Source organism: Mustela lutreola, chromosome 1 (genome assembly GCF_030435805.1).
Source record: "Mustela lutreola isolate mMusLut2 chromosome 1, mMusLut2.pri, whole genome shotgun sequence".
Taxonomy (NCBI): Eukaryota; Metazoa; Chordata; class Mammalia; order Carnivora; family Mustelidae; genus Mustela; species Mustela lutreola.
Genome location: NC_081290.1, coordinates 135,537,763 through 135,553,034, shown reverse-complemented (window position 1 = coordinate 135,553,034; position 15,272 = coordinate 135,537,763). Strand labels below are relative to the sequence as shown.

The 15,272-nt window shown below is 37.7% G+C and overlaps 1 protein-coding gene across 2 annotated transcripts in view; it reads right to left on the bottom strand.

Annotated features, from left to right (window-relative positions):
• Window positions 1-15,272, bottom strand: part of KLHL2 (kelch like family member 2) — a 109,899-nt gene that overhangs the window by 26,592 nt on the left and 68,035 nt on the right. For both annotated transcript variants that reach the window (XM_059174678.1, XM_059174687.1), the window contains one exon: window positions 3,919-4,028. In XM_059174678.1, coding sequence (XP_059030661.1) covers window positions 3,919-4,028 — 110 coding nt within the window. The remainder of the gene's footprint in view (window positions 1-3,918; window positions 4,029-15,272) is intronic.

The window sequence follows — 15,272 nt, the reverse complement described above, 5'->3', positions numbered from 1 at the left end:
ATGTCACATAATTATGTATATTATGTACTTCTTTTTTGTGGTGATAACATTTAAGATATACTCTTAGCCACTTTCAAGTATATAATACAGTTCTGTTAACTATAATCACCATACTATACATTCCCGAGAACCTACTCATCGTACAAGCAGAAGTTTATACCCTTTCACCAAAATCTCATTTCTCCCATCTCCAACCCCACATAACCACCACTGCACTTTGTTTCTTTGAGTTCAGTTTATTTAGATTCCACATATAAGTGATATATAGCATTTGTCTTTTTTTCTGACTTTTTTCACTTTGCAAATGCCTTCAAGGTCCACACATGTTGTCACAAATGGCAGTTATTTCCTTTCTCGTGACTGAATAATATTTCAGTGTGTGTGTGCATGCATGTGAGTGTGAGAGAGCTATCTTCTTTATCCATTTATCCGCTGATGGACACTAGGTTGTCTCTATATTTTGGTTCTTGTGAACAATGCTGCAATAAACCAATGCACATGGGAGTGCAGATGTCTCTTCAAGATTCTGTTTTCATTTCCTTCAGATATAGGCAGAAGTGGATTGATGGATGATACAGTAATTCTACTTTTAATTGAGTAAGTACCTTTAGTACTTTTACATATTAAGTATTTTTCATTTGGTATTTACGAAGAATTTCACCAAATACACTATCTAATATTCTTGAACTTAAATGGTTGCTGTGATAATCTGATGATACACGATCTAATTCAGTTGATAACCTTCTTAATTTGAATTTGGTTCTACGTACCTAGATTTAAATCTCAAGTCTCTTTGGAATAGAGCACCCAAAATAATAAAGCTAAGTGATTCTGTGGAATGAAAATCACATGCCCTTATAAACAACTATGTTGGGGGCTTTTTCTTTAGGTTTACACATAAATGTTAATGGTCCACTTCTAAATCAAGGGTGTGTAGAATAGATGAACACAACTTTTCTCACAATGGAATGTATTAAAATCTATTGTTTTTGAATTTTCTTAAAAAAAGAAATAACAAGGGCATTACAACTTAACAACATGTACCTATGAGAAAGCTAATAGGCTAATATGAAGCCCATATTTGGCTTTATAATTTCCCTCCAGGGCGATGAATATATAACCCAGTAATTTTTAAAGGCTTGTAGAAAATGCCTGATGATAGGTAAGTGGATCATTTGAAACAAAAAACTTCTGTTGGTACAGAAATAGAACAAGAAACTAAAAATTATTTACAATATAATTAACATAGCTCTTTAATTCATTTGGTCAGCAAGTACCTACCAAGTACCTCTAGGTATTGGGTGCTAGAAATAAAAAGAATCTTGTCAATTCTATCTACTGTTTCTCAGCTCTGCTCGCTCTCCTCCACCTGTTTCAACCATCCTACATCAGCTCCTATTGCTCACTGGTATGACTTCAACATCCTCCTATCTGACCCTCACCCTACTTTTGGTTCATTCAGCACACCACCACTGTTACAGCTGGCTTCCAAAATAGTCCCCTAATAAACCACACCTCTGAGTATTCACACCTTATGAAACCTGCCACGGGGAATCTAAGTTGGCCCTGTATAACAAAAAATACATATAAATAAATAAAGAAGCAGAAGCAGTGCTGAGTGATTTCTAAAGCTTTTCAGTTTTCACTCGGGTCTCTTGAAATGCTCATTTGGGGGAAGACAGATGTCATGCAAGAAGACTCATTACTTGAGATTACCCTGTGACGAGGAACCCAAACTAGCCACACAGAGTGAGTGCAAGGAGGGGTCTGGGGGAAGAGGACAGAGGTGGAGGGAGATACCAACCAAACTCTAGCCCAAAAGCCAGACAAGTGAATGAAGGAGCCACTGTGGAAATTCTGGAGATATAAGATACCACGTGCAAATGGACTGAAGCTCCAGGATGGCTCATCTGGTATCAGGCTGGTATCTCCAGACATTCAGGCCAAGCCAGCAGAAGCCCCAGATACTACTGAGCAGAAATAAGCTGTCCCAAAATGCCCTGAATGAATTCTGCCCACAGAATTTTGAGTATAATAAAATGGTTATTGTTTTGTGTCACTACACTTTGGGGTGGCTTGTTACGCAGCAGGAGAAAATCAGAACAGCGATCATGACATTTCTATCATGTAGGTATTATGATTTTATTCTCCAACTGCTTAAAACCCTTTAAAGGTTCTCCACCACTAGGATGAAGTCAAGGTTCTTTAATACGGCTGAGAAGATATTTTGTCACCTTCCCATCTTAACTCCTACCACTCTGCCAAACATATTCTAAACTCTAACCATATAGAACCAACATAATGCAAATTATATTTTCTCACCTTTTTTACATTTACATGTTCTACCTCTACCTGAAATGCCCTTCCCATTCCCACCCATCTGGACTTCCCCAGCAAATGCATACTTATTTTTTAGAACTTGGGTCCCACATGTGAGATAGGCTGAACTGCCCTCCGCACCAGGAATGACGAAATGCTCCTAGAGTACCCTCTACAGCATTCCATAATCATTTATTTACCCGGCTGTATGTCCCTCTAGTCTGTGGAGTAAAGATTTCGATTTTGTTAGTATTTCCATATCTGTGATGCTATGGCAGTATCTGGTATTCAGTAGGCACTCAATAAATGTCTGTTAATATGACTAGTAATGTCTTCTTCTACTTTATAGTTCTAAAGTGCTAAGATTATACATCTAACAAGCACTTCTCACATATTCTTTTCATATAGTAAATATAACAGTAAATGTGTCTTTTTATGGCCAGGCAGGATGGATATCTTTGAAGAATAAAAGCTAAATTTTATATAATTTTAAATGAAAAGAACAAAAAGGAAAAAAAAAGTTTGTTTCTCTAAACTCAGTGTGTTCACAAGCTTTTGTGCCCTGATTCCCACAGAATATAACACTCACCAAAGAATAAAACCCTAAGGGTAGAAGAGAAAGTCAGGGGCATCTGGGTGGCTCAGTCAGTTAAGCAGCCAACTCTTAGATTTCAGGTCATGATCTCAGGGTTGTGAGATCAAGCCCCACGTCAGGCTTCATCAGCACAGGATTTGCTTGAGATCGTGTCTCCCTCTCCCTCTGCCTCTCCTGCTCATGCTCTCTCTCCCTCTCTCAAATAAATAAATCTTAAAAAAAAAAAAAAAAAAAAAGGTGCAGGTGGCTAACAAAGGCAACTCAAAATGTGGAGAAAGGGAGGCTACAGCCAGACAAAGCAGGTGCACAGCACTCTGGAAGGGAGAAGGGAAGCACTGGTAGGGGTGGGTATGAGTAGCAGGAGATCAGACTAAAGGAAGAGTATGGTCAAGAATGTTCAGTCTAAGGCATCTGGGTAGCTCAGTCAGCTAAGCATCTGCCTTTGGCTCAGATCATGATCCCAGGGTCCTGGGATCAAGTCCTGCATTGGGCTCCTTGCTCAGCAAGGAGTCTGCTTCTCTCTCCCTCTGCCCTTCCCCCCTGCTCTCATGCTCTCTTTCTCAAATAAATAAAATTGTTTTTTTTTTTTTTTTAACAAAGAATGTTCAGTCCAGAACAAGCTATTACTTTGTTATCCCTGGTATCTTCTTCCAACTCATGTGATAGTGAAATTACTTAGATCACAATTTTTACAGACATCTGGCTTTGGGAAGAAACTGAGCACCCAAAAGACTTGTTTCAAACAGCTTAATGTGTACCAGTTCTTGCTGTGGGAGTCAAGGACAAAACTCTAATGTTTAGCAATTCAGGGAACCTCCTATGAAGTGAAGAAACAGTAATCTGCAGACAATCAACAAGTTAACTACTGGAGTTTCTAATAACTTCCACATCAAAGATCACTGGCTGTCACTACACATACAGGATTACAAAGTTACAAAACAAAGTGAAACAAAGAAAGGAAAAGTACTACTTCACAATATACTTGAAAAGAAAAATTTAATTACCTTCTCTTCTGAGGAAATGGTAAGTTTGTCACTTGAGATTAAGCTGCACACTTGTTCAATGCCGAGATTGAGAAATTCTTCACTAAGTACAACATCTGCAAAATGCTGCTCTGTTTGGAAGTTAAAAATAAAACCCATTAAAACCAACATTCCATTATCCAGCTTCAATATGTTTCAAAAGGAAGCAGGTTTTCTTAATCTAACCTAAGAATGAGAAAAACAACTATTTCCTCAAGGCAAGAGCTAACAAAACCCAAACAATCTCACCTGGGGAAGTGCTCTCTATTTAAGTAACAAAATAGAGACACAGGTAGGAAAGCTGCCTTATCATATACTCAGCTGAATCACTTCTCCTTCACAGGGTGGTATTTTAGAATTAAACATGTATTCCTTATCCTTATATGCTAATAAGACTATCAGTATTTAAATCCATAAAACCTTAGAGTATATAAATCAGATAAAGTACATGGTATTATATATTCACACATTTGAATGTATTATGTAAAATATTAGAGGACTTCAAAACATACTGGAATAAGGAGGGAAACCAACTTTATTTGAAAACTTTAAACAAAGAAATTTTAAATGCTGGTCAGTCTGAACGTATGACCATCATTAAAAAAACAGGATTGATTTGTAATATAAATAGCTCTGAATTCTGTGGTATTTCATCTGGGGACCAAAGCATACTATTTTATACCCTCAACCTCCTTTCAGAAACTGGTAAAACTAGAAATTCTTAACATTCTTAAAATTCCTAAAATTCTTAAAATTCTTAAATATTTTTAAGAATTCTTAAATTCTTAAAAGAACCTTTGATTTCACAAATATACCTACTCCTCCAAATGGGGGAAAAACTGTTCGTATAATCAAGGACTTTACAACTTTAAAAAGGAATCATTTGGGGGCGCCTGGGTGGCTCAGTGGGTTAAGCTGCTGCCTTTGGCTCAGGTCATGTTCTCAGGGTCCTGGGATCGAGTCCCGCATCAGGCTCTCTGCTCGACAGGGAGCCTGCTTCCCTCTCTCTCTCTCTCTCTGTCTGCCTCTCCATCTACTTGTGATCTCTCTCTGTCAAATAAATAAATAAAATAAAATAAAATAAAAAGGAATCATTTGTTGTGAATGGCAAGATTTCATTCTTTGCCATGGCTAACATTCACTGTACACATATACTACTTGTTCTTTATCCATTTATCTATTGATGGATATTTGGGCTGCCTCCATATCTTGACTATTATAAATAATGCCACAGTAAATGTAAGGATGCATATATCTCTTCAAATGAGAGGCTTTGGTTTCTTTTAGGTAAATACCCAGCAGTGGAATTACTAGATCATACAATATTTCTTTTTGAGAAACCTCCATACTGTTTTCCATAGTGACTGCACCAACTTACATTCTCACCAACAGTGCATCCAAGAAAACTTTCCTCCACGTCCTTGCCAACACTTTTATTTCTTGTCTTTTTTGATACTACCCATTGTGACTAGTGTGAGATATTTCATTATGGTTTTGATTTGCATTTCCCTGATTAGCGATATTGAGCATCTTTTCACGTGTCTGCTGGCTGCCTGCATGCCTTCTTTGCAAAAATGCCTATTCAGGTTCTCTGTCCACTTCTTAATCAAATTATTTGAGTTTCTGGTTGGTTTTTGCTTTTTTTTTTTTTTTTTTTTTTTTTTTGGTGTTGAACTGTATGAGTACTTTATATATTTTGGATACTAACCCCTTATAGGATATATTATTTGTCAGTATCTTTTGCCATTCAGTATATTACCTTTTCATATTTTTTGTTTGTTTTATGGTTTCTCTCACTGTGTAAAAGTTTTTAGTTTGATACAGTTTCAGTAGTTCACTTTTGCTTTTGTTTCCCCTTGCCTAAGGAGACATAGCCAGAAAAACGTGAAAGCTGACGTCAATGAGAATATTACTTAATGTTTTCGCTTAGGACTTTAACAGTTGCAGGCCTTACATTCAGGTCTTTAATCCATAATGAGTTTACTTTTGTATATGGTATAATGTAATGGTCCAGTTTTCCCAGCACCATTTAAAGAAACTATCTTTTCCCCAATGTATATTCTTGTCTCCTTTGTCATAGATTAAGTGACCCTATTTTTTATGGCCTTTCAATTCTGTTCCATTGGTCATGGTGTCAATTTTTATGCCAGTCCCACCCTCTTTTGGTTATTATAGTTTTGTAATATAGTTTGAAATCAAAAAGTGCAATGTCTTCACTTTTGTTCTTCTTTCTTAGGATTGCTTTGGCTATTTAGGGTCTTTAATGATTCCACAAAATTTTTAGTATTTTTTTTTTCTACTTGTTGAACAATACCATTGGAATTTTAATAGGGATTACACTAGATCTACAGATGGAGTTGGGTGGCATGGACATTTTAACAATATTAATTCTTCTTATTCATGAATTCATGAAGAATAATTCTTCTTATTCATGGAACATATTGTTCCATTTATTTATCTTTTTTCAGTTTCTTTCATCAAAGTCTTGTAGTTTTCAATGTATAGATTGTTTACCTTCTTGGTTAAATTTATCCCTAGGTATGTTGGTATGTTATTGGTTCTGATGCTATTACAAATAGGATTGTTTTGTTTTTCAGATATTTGTTAGTGTATAGAAACTCAAATTTGCATGTTAATTTTGTATCCTGCAAGTTTACTGAATTGTTGATTCATTCAAGGGTTTGTTTTTTTTTTGGTGAAATCTTGGGATTTTATATATATATATATCTGCGAAGACAATTTTACTTCTCCCTTTCCAACTGAATGTCTCTTATTTCTTTCTCTTGCCTGATTGCTCCGCTAGGATTTCCAGTAATATGCTCAACAGGAGTTTTGAGAGTGTGCATCCTTGTCTTGTACCTGATCTTAAAGAAACCTTTCCAGTTTTCCACGGCTGAGTATGAAGGTTTAGCTATGGGTATGCCATATATGACCTCTACTATATTAACGTTTAATACATTAATGTATGTTCCTTGTATACCTAATTTGTTGAGAGTTTGTCTCATGGAAGAATGCCGTATTTTGTCAAATGCTCTCTCAGCATCTGAGATGATCACATAATATTTACCTTTCATTCTATTCCTATGCTGTACCAAATTTACTGTTTGCAGATGTTGAACTATCCTTGAATCCTACAGATAAATCCCACTCGATTTTCTATGTACTGCTGAATCCACTTTGCTAATATGTGGGTAAGAATTACTGCACTTACATTCATCATTGATATGTAATCTCCTTTTCTTGCAATGTCCTTATCTGGCTTTGGTATTAGTTTTAACCCTGGCCTTGCAAAATGAGTTTGAGAGTATTCCCTCCTCTTCTGTGTTTTGAAGGAGTTGGAGGATTAGTGTTAATTCTTTAAATGTTTGACAGAATTCATCCGTGAAGCCATATGGTCCTGGATCTTTCTTTTGGGGAACTTTTGGATTACTGATTCAGTCTCCTTACTTGCTATTGGTCTGGTCAGATTATTCTAGTTCTTCATGAGTCAGTGTTGGTAGACTGCATGTTTCTAGATATTTATCCATTTCTTCTCATTATATTAGCATATAAGTGTTCTTATTAGTCTCATGATCCTTTGTATAAGCTGCAATGTCTTTTTCACTCCTGATTTTATTTATTTGAGTCTCTGTTTTTTTTTAGTCTTGCTAAAAGTTTTCTCAGTTTTACCTCTGCAAAAAAAACCCAGCTCTTAGTTTTATTGACCTTTTCTATTGTTTTTCTGGTCTCTAATTCATTTATTTCTACTCCGTCTTTTGTCATTTTCTTTCTTCTGCTAACATTGGGTTTAGTTTGTTCTTTTTCTAGTGACATGAGGTATAAAATTAGGTTGCTTATTTTGGATCTTTTTTTTAAAATTTTTTATTTTTTATAAATTTATATTTCTATCCCCAGGGGTACAGGTCCGTGAATCGCCAGGTCCACACACCCCACAGCACTCACCAAAGCACACCCCCCACCATGTCCATAACCCCACCCCCCTTCTCCCAACCCCCCTCCCCCCAGCAACCCTCAATATGTTTTGTGAGATTAGGAGTCACTTATGGTTTGTCTCCCTCCCAATCCCATCTTGTTAATAGGCCTTTATCACTGTAAACTTTCCTCTTAGAATTACTTTTGAAGCATCCCATAGATTTTGGTGTGGTGTGCTTCTGTTTGCTTCAAGATATTTATTTCCCTTTTGATTTCTTCCTTGACCCACTGGCAGTTCAAGAGTATGTTGTTTAATCTCCTCACATTTGTGAATTTTCTAGTTTAGTCTTGTTACTGATTTCTAGCTTAGTACCACTGTGCTCAGAAAAGATAGCCAGTTTGATTTTAATCTTAAATTTGCTAAGATTTGTTTTGTGACTTATCACATGATCTATCCTGGAGAACATTCTGTATGTGCTTGAGAAGAATGTCTATTCTGCTGTTGTTGGATGGAATGTTCCACGTCTGTTAGGTCTGTTTGGTCTAAACTATGGTTCAAGTCCAAAGTTTCCTTGTTGATATTCTGTCTAAATGATCTATCCATTGTTGAAAGTGGATTTTGAAGCCTCCTACCATTATTTCATTGTTGTCTATTTCTCCTTTCTGGTGTGTCTTTCTTAATATACTTAGATGCTCTATGTTGGGTCATACTTTTTTTTTTTTTTAGATAATTTATGTATTTATTTGACAGAGAGATCACAAGTAGGCAGAGAGGCAGGCAGAGAGAAGGGGGAAGCAGGCTCCCTGCTGAGCAGAGAGTCCCATGCAGGGCTCGGTCTCAGGACCCTGAGATCATGACCTGAGCAGAAGGCAGAAGCTGAACCCACTGAGCCACCCAGATGCCCCACGTCATACTTATTTTTAATCATTACATCTTCTCAATGAATCAAACTTTTTGTCACTATGTAATTACCTTCTCTGTTTCTACTTACTGTTTTTGGCTCAAGATCTATTTTGTATGATATCAATATACCTACATTTGCTCTTTTCTGATTTCCCCTCGCATGGACTATCTTTTTCCATCCCTTCACTCAGTCGTTAAAGCTAAAGTGAGTCTCTGGTAGACACCATATAATAGGGTCTTGTTTTTTTAATCTATCTCACCACTGTATGCCTTTCAATTGGAGAATTCAATCCACTTACATTTAGAGTATTTATTAATTAGACCTTACTAATTCCATCTTCTTGTGTTCTGGCTGTTTTGTATTTCCTTTGTTCCTTTCTCCCTCTGGCTTCCTTCCTTTGTGAATTGGTAATGTTCCATAGTTGTATGCTTTATTACCTTCTCTTTATCTTTTGTATATATACTATAAAGTTTTGTTTTGTGGTTACCATGAGATTCATATAAAACTTATAACAGATATAACTGTCTATTTTAACTTTAAAAATAAAAATTTAAAAATTTAACTTTGATCTCATACCAAAACTCTACCCTTTTACTCCCTTCCACAGTTTATGGTTTTTGATGTCAAAAATTACCTCTTTTTAGACTCTTAATCTCACAAAACAAACCGAGGGTTGCTGGGGGAGGGGAGTACGGAGAGAGTGGTTGAGTTATGGACATTGGGGAGGGTATGTACTATGGCGAGTGCTGTGAAGTGTGTAAGCCTGACGATTCACACACCTGTAAATAATACATTATATGTTAATAAATTAAAATTTTTGAAAAATTACTTTTTATATTGTGCATTCACTAACAAATTATTATAGCTATAGTTATTTTTGATACTTTTATCGTTTAATCTTGTGCTAGAATTAACACAGCACCATATTACAGTATTATTGTATTCTATTCTATCTATTTGAGAGAGAAAGAGCCTATGAGCAGGGGAGGGGCAAAAGGAGAGGGAGAAGGAAGAAGCAAACTCCCTACATCAAAAACTAATGATGTACAGTATGGTGACTAACACTCACACAAAAAAGATGATCTCTTTGATTTTTGACTATTTTGTTATAATGCATCTTAGAGAAAATGTCTTTAAGTTGATTTTGTTTGGTGACCTATAAAAGCTTCATGAACTTAGATATCCAAATCTTCACCCAGATAGCCCTTCTTCTTGTCTTTTTTTTTTTTTTTTAAAGATTTTATTTATTTATTTGAGGAAGACAGAGAGAGCACAAGCAGTGGGATGGGCCAAGGGAGAGGGGGAAGCACACTCTCCGCTGAGCAGGGAGCCCAATGCAGGGTTCAATCCCAGGACCTTGAGATCATGACCTGTGCCAAAGACAGGTGCTTAGCACTCTGAGCCACCAAGGCACCCTAGCCCTTATTTCTTTAAATAAACTTTCTGTCCTCTTCTCCCTTTCTTCTTCTAGAACTCTACTGATTCACCAGTTGGTCCTTCTGATGGAATTTCATAGATTATGCAGCTTTTCTTCATTCCTTTTCATTCTTTTTTCCCTTGTTCTCCTGACTGGATAGTTTTAAGCTTCCTGATTCTTTCTTCTGCTTGATCAAGTCTGTTGATCTTTTCCACTGCATTTTTCATTTCATTCAATGAATCCTTCAGCTCCAAAAAAAATTTTTTTAATGATCTCTCTTTGTTAAACTTATTTTATTCCTGTATTGTTTTCCTGAAATCACTGAATTATTGGTGTTTTCTTGAAGCCGAGTTTTCTTAAAACAGCTATTTTGATTCTTTATCAGGAAAATAACAGATCTTGGATGTTTTGGGGCTTGGTTATGGGAAGATTACTGTGACCTTTTGGTGGTGTCATATTACCATGATTTTTTAATGTTTCTTGGAGTTATGTGCTGCTGTCTCTGCATTTGAAGTAGCAGTCACTTTACTGTCTTTAGGGGACTAATATCTGTCTTTAGCCCTGCTGGAGATTCTGAGGATTTCCTGGACCTTCCATGGATACATCTGCTCTAAGCTTCTTATTCTCTTTTGCGGAAGAAATCTTAAGCTTGTATGCTTGTCTTCATCCTGCAACACACCAAGCTGAGTGCTCACAGCCTCTTGTTTTCTTAAAGGTGGTGCTACAGCTGAAGTTTGTGGTCTCTCCCTCACCCACAGATTTGGATGCATGTGCTTGTTTGTCACCTTCCAAAGCCCACTCTTGATGCTTTCTACAAAAGCACAAATAGGAAACTGGCCACACAGTGGAGGTAAGGGGCACAGCACACAGGGGATGGGCTGGCCATGGGTCTGTTGAGAGGATCTGAGACAGGGGGCTTTCCCAGCAGCTAGTGGGAAGGCTTTTTGATGGGAGTCCACCACACAGTTAGTAGAAATGTGTACCTGGGCACTCACTCATACATTCTCCCTTTTCTGCACTAAAAGAATTGTTTCCTGAGGAAGTTCTTTCTTGCTCCTGTGCTGTAGTACCTTAGGGAAGGTGTGATGTGTGTAAAGACAAACTGTTCTGACCCACTCTAATGTATCCAAACTTTTTTATCCCTCTGGTAAGTGCTGGATCTTCTCTGGAAACCTAGACCTCTTCAAAGACTCTCTTGACCACAGGTGATCATCTAGGTCAATGTTCTCCAGTGGCTCCTTGACTTCAGTCAAGAAGGGCTAGAATGGGTTCATGGGTCACTTCAGAGTCCACAGCCAAGACACGAGTCTGTCTGCCTATTATGCAATGCACAAGTGGGCAAGACTCCCACTGGATGATGTATGATGCTGGACCCCACAGGTCCCACAAAGGCATTTTGTACATGGATAGATACAGAATACTTGTTGTTGGGGGTGGTGAGGCAAAAATGAAGAACATCTTAGTGCTTAAGATTTTTATAAAAGAAAAAATAAAAGTATTTCCAAACTAGGCCCAGTTTCCTTCCCCAGTGGGAAAAAAAGTTTTGCTATAGATAATGAACACATTTTATTGTCCTGACTTCAGTGGACAAATGCTGTCCTAAGTAAGAAAAAAAAAAATGGTTATCCTCCCCATCTTGGGCCACTGCCCTACATTGTTGATATTCATACAAAACTTCTTTAGTTTATTCATACAAGCAGAAGCCTCTGCATTTTGGAGCACTGTGCTCTCACATCTTAACCTGTTGTAGCGTAGCCTCTGGCTCACCCTTCCCCTGAATTTGTTCTTTGGAAGTCCTTTTCTTAAGATTAAAACTTCTCAACCCCCATACAGTGTTTAATCCTAAGGATACTCTCTCCCAATTCAGATTCTATAATACTGTTTTCTAAACTTTTTTAAAAAGTTTTTATTTTTTTAAGTAATCTCTATACCCAACGTGGGTCTCAAACCCACAACCCCGAGATCAAGAGTCACACACTTGGGAGGCCTGTGTGGCTCAGTGGGTTAAGAGTCTGCCTTCGGCTCAGGTCATGATCCCAAGGTGCTGGGATCAGAGCTCTGCATCAGGCCTCTTGCTCGCCGGGGAGTCTGCTTCTCCCTCTGCCTGACGCTCCCCTTGCCTGTGCTACCTTGCTTATGTGCACTTTCTCTCTCTGATAAATAAATAAAATCTTAAAAAAAAAAAAAGTCACATGCTCTATTCACTGAGCCAGCCAGGTGTCTGTCTAACCTTTCTAATCACTCAGTTTATCTCCTTCAGCTCCCTAAACATTTGAGTCTGCTGCCTGTGCTTATTTGTCCTGTCTGCCCTGAGCCCTTTTTTCATTTTCTGCTTACCCTCCCTTACCCATCTCATCCACATTTATGTGTCCCCAGCTATCTTTAACTAGCACCCCAGTATGGTTGCTCCCAGATTCAACCTCTCTCCAAACCTCAATATTTGAATTTCCACCTGTTAGTCTCTACGTGATCTGAATCATCACCATGACTCTTCTAATCAGATTCATCCCCAACCACACACCCAGTAATCCATACAAGCAGTCCTCTAAAAACTTCACATTATTCACCACTTTAGGCCACTTACCTTGGCTCTACTATCTGAATTTTTCTTCATTGCCCAGTTTCCCCCACCTTGGTTGGATGCTTGGCAAAGATTCTCTGGCTGAGTCTGATTATCTCTCAAAATAAATCAAGGTCCTCCACTGGCCTGCTACCTTTGCCTATTGCTAATATACTTGCCCAGTCAGAGAATTTCTTAAAATTGATAGTGCACTTCACTCTCATTCTCCCTCAAGCAATCAAGACTAAGATCCACCTACACCTCAAAGAGTGTCAGTACCTTCCTCTAGATACCTAGAGTGCCCTCCTATACTCCTTTTGTGTCTTTTTTTTTTTAAGACTTTATTTATTTATTTGACAGAGAGAGACACAGAGAGAGAGGGAACACAAGCAGGGGGAGTGGAAGAGGGAGAAACAGGAAGCCTGATGCGGGGCTCAATCCCAGGACTCCACAATCATGACCAGAGCCGAAGGCAGACACTTTACCCACTGAGCAACCCAGGCCTCCCAAGCCTGTGACTCTTGATCTCGGGGTTGTGGCTTAACGACTGAGCCACCCAGGCATCCCTCCTTTTGTGTCTTAATGGCTCTACTATCTGCACTGATTCCAAGGCTAAATGAAACCTCAATTCCTCATTCCTTTTTCTTTCCTTTTTTATTGTGGTGAGACAAAGAATATAAAATTTACCATCTTAACCATTTTTAAGTATACAGTTCAGTAGTTTTACGTATACTCACAATGTTGTGAAACAGATAGTCAAAACTTTTTCATCTTGCAAATATGAAACTCTGTATCCATTAAAGAACTTCCCTTTTCCCCCCTCCTACATCCCTTCCTCTCTTTAAACCCTAAAATAAATTCTTCCACAAATCCTGTTGAATCTTTTCCTCTAATGCCATGGGAAATCATAAAATTTAGTTGTATAAGAAATCTGAAAGGTCCCTGACACAACTTTCATTTTCTGTCAGAGCAACCTCTAAAATGCTTGTATTTGATGGTTATCTGTTACACATGTTGCACACATCAACAGACAGCAAGGTAGTCACACCATTCTTGAACACTTATTATAAGTGGCAGTTCGGCTTTATGTTGCACTAGAATCTTTCTCCCTCTTATTTTCTAACACTGACACTACCTCTGCCCACCAAAGACGTGATTAATGTCTCTTACTCCTGAAATTCCTTCAAACTTTTATAGAGCATTATGTTCTTCTAAATTTTATTTCCATGGTCTACAAACTCCTAACTCTTGAGCATTTCTTACATAATACTGCTTGGGATCTTCACCATCATGCTGGCTCCAAATTTAGGGCTTCCATTTGTCAGTCTCTCTCAAAACACATAACCTGAAAATGAACTCAGTTTCATAGATATGGTCTGACCCTGGAAGAAGAGAATGAGATAATCACCTTACATCTTTCTAGACAGAGTTACAGAACTGTTATTCAATACACTATCAGCTAAAATGCTAACATCTTTGGATTGGTTTGACTGATATAAGCTTAATACCTGTCACAAAGCCAAGATAAGAAATTCTTCCTTTTCACTGAATGAATTCTTACTCAGCTTACTGCACCTCAGCGAGGTACCCAAATTAACAGTTATTGCATGCACTAAAATGTACCCACAAAATACTTAAAATGTAATCCTAAAGAGCAGATCATGTCAGCGTTTGGTTAGTTCCCATATCCCCAGACTGGCTTCAGTCACCTCCTATCTTCATTACCATGGTTCTCCCTTACTAACCTCAACTATTGCCTCCAACCTTTTAACTCACATGTTGACAAATTACTGTTTACAGCACAGAGCTTTCACTGTGACTTTAGTAACCTGCCCTTACTAGTTTACCACTGCTGCTGAGTAAAGCCAGCCTAGTTAAGCTGACATTCAATAATCAGTTCCTTTTCTCTAGACAAATCCCACAACTGCAGGAAGGCATAACTCCAGTAGTACATACTATCTCATGAATGTGCAATACATATTAAACACATTCATTGTATATATATGATATACATATACATTCTTCCTTATATATGATTCTGTTCACTCTCTAGGATAGTTGAATTTTCCTGTTTGCTTCGTTGCTGCAACTAAAATAAGATTATAGAGAAATGAAAGACAAGCCTTGGGATTTGTCACACAAGGTCTGTTGGGGATCATTAGCTCTGGTCCCTCATCCTAAATTAAGTCCAATAAAATACAAAATAAAAGTCCAAAGTTTTGTTTGTTCAGTTATACATCCTGTGATAAGCTACAAAGCATCCTTTATATTTGATTTCCCAACATCAAAAACCTTTTTGATCAGAATTAAGTGCCATTAAGAATTCCTATAATTCCTCTATATTCCACCTAGTACAGAATTCCATCTGAGAAATGAGGGTAAGTGCATGGATAATAACATATTTCAGATCCCAAAACAGCTTATCCCTGAGAGATAAAGTGTTTTTGGGAAAATAAAAATCCCCCCCGGTCTTCGTTATCCTAATTAATAAAATAAATGTTAGATGAGATAACCGCTAAGTTCCCTACAGGTGCTAATACTC